Source organism: Choristoneura fumiferana, chromosome 13 (assembly GCF_025370935.1).
Source record: "Choristoneura fumiferana chromosome 13, NRCan_CFum_1, whole genome shotgun sequence".
Taxonomy (NCBI): Eukaryota; Metazoa; Arthropoda; class Insecta; order Lepidoptera; family Tortricidae; genus Choristoneura; species Choristoneura fumiferana.
Window position 1 is genome coordinate 4,738,213 of NC_133484.1, and position 11,110 is coordinate 4,749,322.

At 39.0% G+C, this 11,110-nt stretch overlaps 1 protein-coding gene across 1 annotated transcript; it reads left to right on the forward strand.

The window, feature by feature from the left end:
- The first annotated feature begins 2,670 nt into the window (after positions 1-2,670).
- LOC141434461 (E3 ubiquitin-protein ligase RNFT2-like) lies at positions 2,671-10,555 on the forward strand. Its single transcript, XM_074096881.1, is given in 6 exon segments — positions 2,671-2,689; positions 3,537-3,605; positions 3,608-3,706; positions 3,709-3,776; positions 6,366-6,581; positions 7,498-10,555. Coding segments are annotated over 6 exon segments (705 nt in total). The 3' UTR covers positions 7,732-10,555.
- Positions 10,556-11,110: the final 555 nt, after the last annotated feature.

Sequence of the window (11,110 nt, forward strand, 5' to 3'; positions counted from 1 at the left end):
TGACCCATCGGCATCAGTCCTGCGAGCAATGTGCCCGCCCATGCCACTTCAGTTTCGTAATTCTTCGGCTATGTCGGTAACCTTAGTTCTACTCGGATATCATCATTTTCTGATTCTATCCCGCAGAGAAACCCCGAGCATAGCCCTCTCCATAGCCCTTTGAGTGAATTTGAGTGATGAGGCCCATCGTTAGCGCCCACGGCTCAGATCCGTATGTCATCACTGGCAACACACACTGGTCAAAGACTTTTGACTTCAAACACTGCGGTAATTTGGATGAAACGACACTGCGAAGCCTCCGACGCTACTTAGCCGAGTCGGATTCGACGAGTGATCTCTTTTCGAAGTTGGACTACCTAAACTGGACCGTTTGTCCTAGGTATACATACTCGTCAACACCTTCGACGCAGAGCCTCCGACTATTAGTGTTGGCACAACATGACATTAGACATGACTTTTGTCTTGCCCATGTTCATTCTCAGGCCAACTCGGTCGGAAACTTTGCTGATCAGCGAGCATAGCACTGAGGTCCTCCATGGTCACATGACTAGCCATTGTCTAGCCATGACTACAATATCGTCGGCGAATCGAAGTGAGTGAAGTACTCGCCATTAATGTTGATGCTCGTCCTTTCCAGTCCAAAACCTTAAAAGCATCCTCCAATGCAGCGGTGAACAGTTCGGAGAGATCACATCTCCTTGTCTGACTCCCCCGCTGCAGAGGAATAGGCTTCGTGCTCTGGTCCTGTAGTCGGACGGACATAGTGGCGTTTTCGTACAGACACTTCAACACTTCGTATACCGGTAGTCACTTGCACCGCTGCGCGAGCCTGCAGCACAGCCCAAGTCTCGATCGAATCGAAGGCTTTCTCGTAGTCCACAAATTGCAGGCAAAGGGGGAATACTCTTCGGTCTTCTGTATAACCTACCGCAAACGCATGTATGTGGTCTACGGTACTATAGCCTTTTCGGAAGCCGGTTTGTTCTTGAAAGTAATGTAGTCTTTGTTATTAATTACAAGAGTAGTATGATAAGTTACTTAGACTTTTTTTGGCAATGAAGGAGTCTTTTTTTTCATTTATTCATTGAGAGTACTATGATTATTTTCAAAGTAAAGTATACGCAAATTTATTACTCATTCCGCTATTGTAAATAAAAGATTTGTCTATTGTGCTCTTTAAAGACTGACTTTTGACTTGGTTCAAAAAGTATAGAAGAAGATTTATAGGTTAGTATAAAAATGATCTCATGTTAGTGATACTTGTTTATCAGTTGATTGTCAGAAAATTGTTAATATTTTAAATTTTTTGTATTTTTTTTCTCGACAGAAAATTTTAAAATAAGCTGAATGTACAATTGTAAGTCTGTACATTGTTTAAAGTGATTTTCTAATAAAATATTTTTACATTTTGTATACTTTTGTTTGATTAAAAACAAATAATCGGGAAACATATCTTTGGCAATGGCCAGTATACTAGACATTGAAACAATTGTCCTGTCCTCGGCCCAGTTGGCAACGTCCAGCATACTTGACATACGTTTTTCTGAAAACTATTGACATTTGTTTTTTTTACTATTTTTACCGTGTATATGACAACATAATTACCCCAAAAACTATAATTCTAACCTATTTCGATATTTTTATTCCTTGCCAAATTAAGGTTAATGAACAGTAAAAATGTTTGCATCATAACTACAGTGTATGTGTATACCTATCAATTTATATACTATGTACTAGGCTGTTTTTCAACACAGAAACATTATTCTTTGACATTTATCAGAACTCTTTTTCAAAAAAAGCCAAGGACAATGATTTTCCAATTAGTGGATAAATACCCAAAATATACCAGACTTAAGGTATAAAGTTTGTCTCTCTATAGAACCCACATCTCTTTTTATCTCTTAATTTCTATGTTTATTTTATTATACAATAATCAATTATACAAAACACATAATTATTAATTAATTTTAATTAAATATTTTTTCAGGTGGTAGATGTACGAGGAACGCTTAATCTGTTGATATCCGCTATGCTCATTCTACTTCATTCTGCTCATCAATTCCTGTATGATGCCCGAGCAGGGTTGATTTACATTCTTTTACTCTTCTTCACATTCTCACATGGAAACACACTGTCAAGATAAGGAATCATTATTATTTAAACTTTAAAGGATTTAAAGGAAGTGTAAATGTGATTCTTAGTCAACACTTTCAGAAGAAGCAATGCGGATTTACAAAGTTCATCAGACGGGCCTTTGCATCCAGAGACTAGGTTTTGGCACAAGAGAGTGTAACATGTATCTGAGGCTCCCCATGAGGCTGGCATAGTCACATTTAGTGTAATAAAGCCTCGTTTAAAATATAGATTTTAAAAATGCAAGATTACGCTATAATATTATGATACAGTCAAATATACTCTACATTTGGACAAGGCTTTTTATAGATTTTCTAGAATTTTTGCCACTACTTTCTGAGGCAACTACAAAAATTAGTCATGGTATTAGCCAGCTGGCTGACCAACTTGTAGGCGGGACAAAATTCAAATGCCTTGACTAATTTGTGGCCTGCGGTTCTGGGTTGGCTAACCTTGCTCTAAATAACTACATTCAAATAACCACATTGTTTTATTTTATTTTTACTCTGAGTTTTTAAAGACTGAAAGAAATGTGGAATGGTTCAACATAAACATGGTATATTGTAGTGTGTGGAAATATCAGAATAAAAAATTGCCTATATGTTAATCCAGACGTCCATTATTTACATATCAAATTTCATCCAAATCCGTCCAGCGTTTTAGCGTAAAGGAGTAACAAACATACTCACAAACTTTCGCATATAATATTAGTAGGATTATTAAAATACTAGAGTTTAACCCTTATATCGGTACGGTAACTATTCGATCTGGTAGTTACAATTGAAATTCTGGAATTTTACAAATTCCTTGGAATTCCCGAAATGTTTATATCGCGTCTTCATTGAGTTTGTGTTAAGAACAACTGTCCAAAATTTCAACTTTTTTTTTGTTCACTGGATGGCAAACGAGCAAGTCCGGTCTCCTGATGTAAGAGATCACCACTGCCCATAAACATCTGCAACCCAGGGGATTGCAGATGCTGCCAACCTAGACCCCTAAGATGGATACCTCAGTGCAATTTCACTGGCTGTCTTACTCTCCACTCCGAACCCAACAGTGCAAGCACTGCTGCTTCACAGCAGGATAGCGAGCAAGATGGTGTAGCAATCCGGGCGGACCTTGCACAAGGTCTACACCTGCGAAGCTATGGCTGCTATGGATTACGAGAAAACCGAGTTTGAAAGAAATTTAAAAAATACATTTTTGACATTATCTCTGTGACAGTTCAAGATATAGGGCTGAAAGTTGGAGTGATTACTAGTTGAAAGGCGACAAACAATTGTCATTTACCAATTCAACTATTCCCCACAGGCCACGTGTCCTTCCTAAGCCTGCTAAACCCTTTTCCTATCATCAAGTGACACTTTATTTAATTTCTAGAGAGCATGCTGCACAATGAACAGAAGCATTGTCAGTTAGGCTTCGAGTACTCTGGACCACCGGCTTCATAGTGGCGGTCCACTATGTCTTTGGTGAGGCAAGCTCCTGCCAAACATCATCATGTTCCCGGCTACACGGATCCCATCGACGTGTGGAGCTGCTGTGGCTGTCGTACTCACAGACCTCATGGTGAAATCATCACCGTTAACGTGAAGATACTTATCACCATGATGCCCGCTTGCTTGCTGCCATTCCAGAAAAGAGTAAGTTACTGTTCAATAGTGCTGCATCTGAGGTGTCAATTCATTGTAATGGATCGTAAAAAGCCTAAAGTCTCATAGATCGATTTTTTTCTCGATCGTTACATAAGACACGAATTATTTAGCATGGTTTTACATTACCCGCCATAAAGATTGCACATCGGTCTTGGAAAGAGACTCGGCTAATTTCGCTTATGTGACACACTACTTTGTGACGTTTGTCAGTCGTTGTACAAGTGCAATAGAGTACGGACGCATTTAGATGAAAATATATAATTATAATAAAGTTGTTGAAACACCCCATAACTTTAAATTGTACATTGGCATCTTTAGGAAAAAGAGGGAACTATCTTCTTCTAGTAGTGCGAAAAACGTTCGATTAACAAAAAATGCATCTTTCAAAAAAATTCATTCTATTTTAGGAACAGGGTAATAATGGAGTCGCAATTATTATAAGACAGACAGTTTTTTATTTCACAGAAATATATTTTAATAAAGTTGTTGAAACACCCCATAACTTTAAATTGTACATTGCATCTTTAGGAAAAAGAGGGAACTATCCTTCTTCTAGTAGTTGCGAAAAAACGTTCGATTAACAAAAGAACATGCATCTTTCAAAAAGATGTCATTCTATTTTAGGAACAGGGTAATAATGGAGTCGCAATTATTATAAGACAGACAGTTTTTTTATTTCACAGAAATATAACACAAAAATTACATATACAAATATTGATGAAACGAAATTTCTTATAGATACTTAACCGAATTAAGTTAACTAATTAGAAATGGGTGATTGACAACACTTCAAAAACCTGCTTTCAAATTAAAAACCATATTCAAATCGTTCACCCGTTTAAGAGCTACGTACGGTGTCACAGACAGACACACATAGCGGTCAAACTTATAACACCCCCTTTTGCGTCAGGGGTTAAAAAGACAACATAAATGTTTTACCAGATTTGACGTCATCGATTCGGTTAATTCTCGTATCGCTGCTTGCACTGTATTTTGTTTCACGAGAATCTGCAATTAACGGCAATATTATAAATATCATACGGCTTGAACTTGAAGCTTTACGTCTTCTTAATAATATAGCTTCACTTCACCTCGCCACACTTAATCTTATATTATTTTAATGATAATAATGATAATGATAATGATAAATTATTGTCAAACATAGTATAGTTTAGTGTTTAAACATTATGTAACTTTACCTGCAATTTGGAATCGCCGTTTTCCGTAATCTACGCCTTTGGCTATTTCCAACTATGTCAAATTATCAAAATGAATCGAACATACAGTCGAATTTTTGTGCGGTCTGTAAAGTTCTTCTTCTCTTTCTCTCGCGACAATAGATGTCCATTCCGCACAGCGAAAAGGATCACTAGGAAATCTACAAAAAAAATAAAAAAAAATTATTTTAAAATGAGAACTACTCTACGATTTTTGTTCCAGAAACACCGATTATTGGCAAGATGGTTGGCCAAACAATAAATTATTTTGTTTTTTAAATGTAAACTGCCAATTTTACGTACTTTAAATGAAATACTGACTTGTACTTACCTAAAGAAGGATATTCCTTCAGAAACCCTAGTGTTACGGTGGCTGTTTCCGCAATTTATAAATAAATTGTGGCATTTTAACACGTCCGCACTTTGGCTCTGGTTGACGCGTACTGTCAGAAATAAGAGCACAAATTTATTTTGTGCTCTTATTCTCTGGCCGTTTTCAGAGCTGTGACCTTGAATCTAGTAGTATGGTTCATCAAAGTAGAGGTGCAGTATTTATTTGATATAAAACGTCACTCAATAAATAAATCAAAAAAGTGTTCGAAATCGTCGTGAACAGCCCATTGTCTTTTTCCGAAGACCGATGTGCAATCTTTATCGTCGGGTACTGTACTTTCGTACATTTCGAGGCGAAAATTGTTCACATGTACATTAATTGCTACTTACTGAAAATTTTCTTCCTCAAATTTTGTGTCCTCATTTGTGCTATCAGTCTATACAACGACATTGCCTAAATACTAATTATTATCATCAAGAGTGACACCAATAATTAAAAAAAAAGAGTTCATGAGTATTCATACAAATATCTGGCCCGGTCGTGAATCGAACCCGGGACCTCAAGCTTCGTAGTCAGGTTCTCTAATCACTTGGCCATCCGGTCGTCAACATAAAAGTAACTATACTTAACCGGCTCTGTAGAGCAATAGGAGCGGTCGCTTTACCTACACGCAAGATGGCAAGGGGCGCCATTTTTGAGTTTCCAGTGCAGAATATAATTATATATGATGGCGCTTTTTGAGAGGCGCAGAAGTGGTGTAGACAAGCACGCCCCCCCCCCTCTACCTATATATACGCCTATGTTTGATTGTGATCGCGAGTGGCAGACGTTACATAATTAGCCCTCTGTATGTTTTTGATGTAGGTACGCCGCTCAAAGCATTGACATCCGATATAACTTCCGTTTCAAAAATAACTGAACCGGAACCGAAACGGATGTTTAATATCAAACGGAAGTTCCGACTTATCGGAGCTCCGTAACCTCCCTGGGTCTAACATGAAATGTAACAGTTCCCATTGGTTCCAGGGTAAAGTGTACCTGTTCATCGAGTCAGTGTCTCAGCTGTACCGCAGCCTGCTGACCATCCAGCCGTGGCTGTTCTACCTGATGCAGTCGTACGAGGGCTCCGAGAAGATGGTGGCCATGTTCCTGCTGTCCGTCTACGTGGTGGCTAAGCTCGTGGAGCTGCTCATGAGGATACGTCTCTTCAAGAATGCCACGTGGACCATACTGCAGAGTGTGGTGAGTGTATAGCTAGTGCCACTAGAGTTGAGGTCACGCACACATGAACATGACGTGTGATGACAGCAGTATTTTAACATTTACTCATTAATTTCAATCATTCTCCTTTTGTGCAATCAGTTCTTTTTGTAGCTGTGTGTGTAATCATGCACTTGAAATCTCGTGGCACTACCTGTAACAATACGGTATTTGACCATATTGTATGTGTTTTATAAATTAAAACTACACAATGCCTGTTATCGAATAGAGACACAATTTTTAAGCTACCTTTACAAAAAACAAAGTTATAATGGTTTGAAATTCAAGATTAGAAAGAGAAAGACATACTGGCATGTGACGTCACACGCCATTACCGCCATACTTGCTGCATAGAGAAAAGCGTTTGAGAAAGACACAGGTGTATAGATTTCTCAAAAAATCGCCATACATCCAATTTTCAACCGATTTAAGTTTTCTCTTCACTAAACACTGTCTGTATATCTATATTTTCATAATAATATTAAGATATGGCAAATTCAGAAGTTTTCAAATACCGTATTATGTTGCATGAAAGAAAACCTTCGTAAACGAAATCGGGAGATATTAGTTTTGTAGAACTGTAACTTGATGCTCTGTGATCAATGATCTCCGCAAAGTCCTATTTTTGTCCATTTTATCCATGGTTTACTAAAGTATGGCTCTCACTAGTGAAATCTTATTGAAGCATACTGGTTATATCTGGCCAATTTATTCTTCTTCATAATCTTTTTGAGCAATTGAATCGTGCGGCGCACTGTTAATGACTGACTGACTGTCGCATAAGCATCTCGCACTTGTAGCTTGCGTGACGTTTCTGTTCTATTCCTTTTGTTATTAGTTTTGTCATTGGCACCAAAGCTTTTGATGATATTCATGTAACTTTATTAATTCCCAACAGAACTTCGGCACAAAACCGACCAGCGAGCAAATCTTGGCCGCGGGCGACGCCTGCTCAATCTGCCACGACGACTTTAAAACGCCGGTGCGGCTGTCCTGCTCGCACATATTCTGCGAGCCTTGTATCTCCGAGTGGTTCGACAGAGAGCACACGTGCCCGCTCTGTCGCGCTTCAGTGGAAGACGGGCACGCGTGGCGCAACGGTTCGACCACGTTCGACTTTCAACTGTACTGATAGCGATGTGTGTGTGCAAAGACTTGGACATTGCCGGTGTGTGCGTGTGTCTGTGGTCGGGGACTGGCAGTGTGGAAACTAATTATTAAGTAGCGTTACACTGCGGTGCTAAAGCGATCTCTTATAGCTCATTAGCCCCATGCTCCGCAATGTACTGCTACTTGTATGATTTTTTCGTGTAAACTAGGCGTATAGGTCTAATTGGTTATATTCGAAAGTTTTAGGTAACCTCTACCAATTGGTACATAATTGTTGACAAATAACGCCATTAAAGTGTTGCTGTTAAAACAATACATTGCGGCGTTAACAACATTAAATGATAATAAAATAAGTGATGACTTATCCGTATCATCAAGTTTCTGCCGAAAGGTAAATAGTTAAAATGGAGGTCTCATAATATGATCTTGCCAAGAAAGGCAGTGCCTATGGTAGGTGTTACAGCTTTATTTATCTCTTTCGTACGCACGACAAAACTGACGTTATAATTCGACATGTTTCCGATTATATTGCTCAATTCTGTTACTCAATGTACACAAACATACTATCGAGAAAGACAAGGCAAGTAAATTTGGACCGTGATGAATGATGTCAGTGCTTTGTCACTCCATACAATCGAATGCTTCCCCGCTGTATAAGTGTCAGAGGGACCGCATGACACGAACTTCGAGTTCCTGGTTCCGATAAACTAAATTGAAAACATCTGGTTCCGCTTTCGGTACCGATAAAACCACATCCGTTACATCCCTGTTACACGCTGGCTGAGTCTGTATCTCGTTAGTTTATCTGTGACCATTTTACTAGGCTCTTCTATTGTTGCTAAGTTACCAAATGCTAGTGCACCGGCCATACAATAACCGTGATAAGCAGAGGTCAGAGTAGGAATAGAAAATGTACAAATCTATATTTTCATACTACCCTCCTCTATATTGTGAGGGATCGAGTTAATCATAGTGTCTATTCCAACTCCCCCCACACGAGTACGCTCGATCTCCCTTTCTCTTATAAGTTGTTTACCGTATGCGTGAAAGGGATGACGTGCATTTGAATTCTCGCGTGATGTTTGGTTGGGAGTACGCTCGAGCCCCGAGTATACGGCCGTTTGGAACAAAATTGTGTGATTGTAATTTATCCTTGCTGCTTATAATATAAAGTTGCTAATCGTTCTATACGTTCAAGGTAGTTAGAGCCTTTTGTTCGGAACGGTCGTGTAATCGCTGTTATTTTTGTATGTACTCGTCGCTATCTAGTACAAAGTGTTGGAAATTGTAAGATGTTCAAATTTTAATGAAGCTTTAGCTATTAGCTGTTAACGAAAAGTCAGCCCAATATTTAAGCAATAAGGTTTTGATAAGTAGCATGTTGACGATAGTTCGGGCTTTGTATCAAAATATAGAGGAATTTGCTTGTGTTAGTATCACATTGTCTAAAAAGCAGCTGATCTAAGTAGCAAATTATCTAAGAAGCAACTGGTCTAAGTAGCAACTGATCCTAACATGGTTGTGACAACTTAACAAAACGTAGGTTAGGTTAGAATTGCGTCAAGAAACGAAGCGCCTTAGCCGCGCGGAATAGGAGCTCCGCTAAGCGGACATTGGCTGATATAATTAAAATTTACGAACCTGGAAATAGATGAACGGAGACAGAGTAGACATTCGGGGAACTACCGCCAACCACTTGCTACTTTGACCAGTTGCTTCTTATTGTAAGACCAAGTGGTCTAAAGCAATTGCTACTTAGACCAGCTGCTTTTTAGACAAAGTGATAATCACCTATTTGCTTGGTTCAAGATTGCAATTATTTAGCTAACTGAAGCGGCAAGCATAAGTTGCTGTGACTAGCTTTTAGTGATAAACGTAGCTTAATGTGTTTTGTTCTCCATTCCAAACTAGAGCCATTTAGGTATGGATTGTTGGTCAGCTGGTTACAAAACGGGATAGATAGCGACAAACCGAGTTGCGGCGGTTTGTGCTTACCGTTTTGGTAGCTAGACAAAACTAGTGTCGAAATTTCCAATGTATTTAAACCCTTAACAAAACAAACTACCAAAATGTGTACGAAGAATTAGAAATAATACGATGTACCTATCTTATATTTAAACCAATCCTAGTATCTGAATGCCAATAGTCATCTCAGAAATATTAAATTTCGAACAGGTTAACTCGCACGGCTCCACTATTTCGAAAACTTCCAAAAAAAAAACGTTGATAAATGAGATTTGTAGGGCTTTCAGACTAGCGTTTTTTTTCTGCGCGTATACGCTCGTTTTTGGCATACGCGCTTACACGCGCTCTACATTCAATCGAACACGCGTGTACGCGCTCATTCCTGCGTGATTGCTCGTGTTTGATCTAAAGGATATGTCCTCGCTCGCGCTTATACGAGCTTATTATTATGCGCATCAAGTTAACGCTCGAAGAAAACAAAACCGCACCGGTGCGCGCGTACACGCTTTTTAAAACGAGCTTATACGCGCGTAATAAAACGCTAGTCTGAAACCGCCCGTTAGAGGAGAACCAACGTACTTCTACCAGACAAAGATTCGAAAGTATTTATGCTCAAGCTGAAACAAAGACCCTTCGCACCCGCTCGGTCAATAATTAACTGACTACAAGGGCAAGCACAGGCTTTAGTTTTTAGTAGTTTATTTTGATAAGGGAGGTAAGCGAACGTTAAAATATATGTATATAAATCAAAAATATTCGAAAGCGAAATATTACGATGGCGCTAGTATTTTTGATTATTTGCTTTCAAATTGTTCCCGTAGCAAGGCCTAAGTTCGGGCACTGTACAGTCAACGTCAAAAGTAGCTGATCACTTGATCTTCTCATACGAAAATACAAACTGAGACATGGATGCACAGAAAACCAGCAATCCGTGCTGCGTGCTATAACCCTAAGCACCGCTGGACAGGAATCTAGACATGAATTTCCTATGCATAAATATCTCAGGTTGCTTATTTATTTGATCTTCTCACTTTATTTCATAGTGACAAAAATATGTATACATTTATAATAATAACTGTCGAGAACACATTTGGACTTTTCGTAGTGAAAATTAAGCTTGGATTAGTGTAAGGGTCCCCGTACATCTCTCGACGCGGAATCGGCAAAAGCCAACAGACATATTACCTCGATGTCCACGCAATAAGAGCTAAAACAGTCTTTCCCAAAGTGGGCAATAACGCCCCCTTGTGGGCGCTGGAGGCTTAGAGGGGGGTGGTAAGGGGCCCAGAAGAACCTTTGTGCCTTCATTAGGCGAGACTAATATGTTATTGAGGTTTTTAGAGTGAAAAAAATGGGGGGCGCTATAAAATAACTGATTTTTAAAGTTAAAAGCTAAAGCAAAAAGCTAAAAATTAATAGTTCGGCTCCTGCCGACG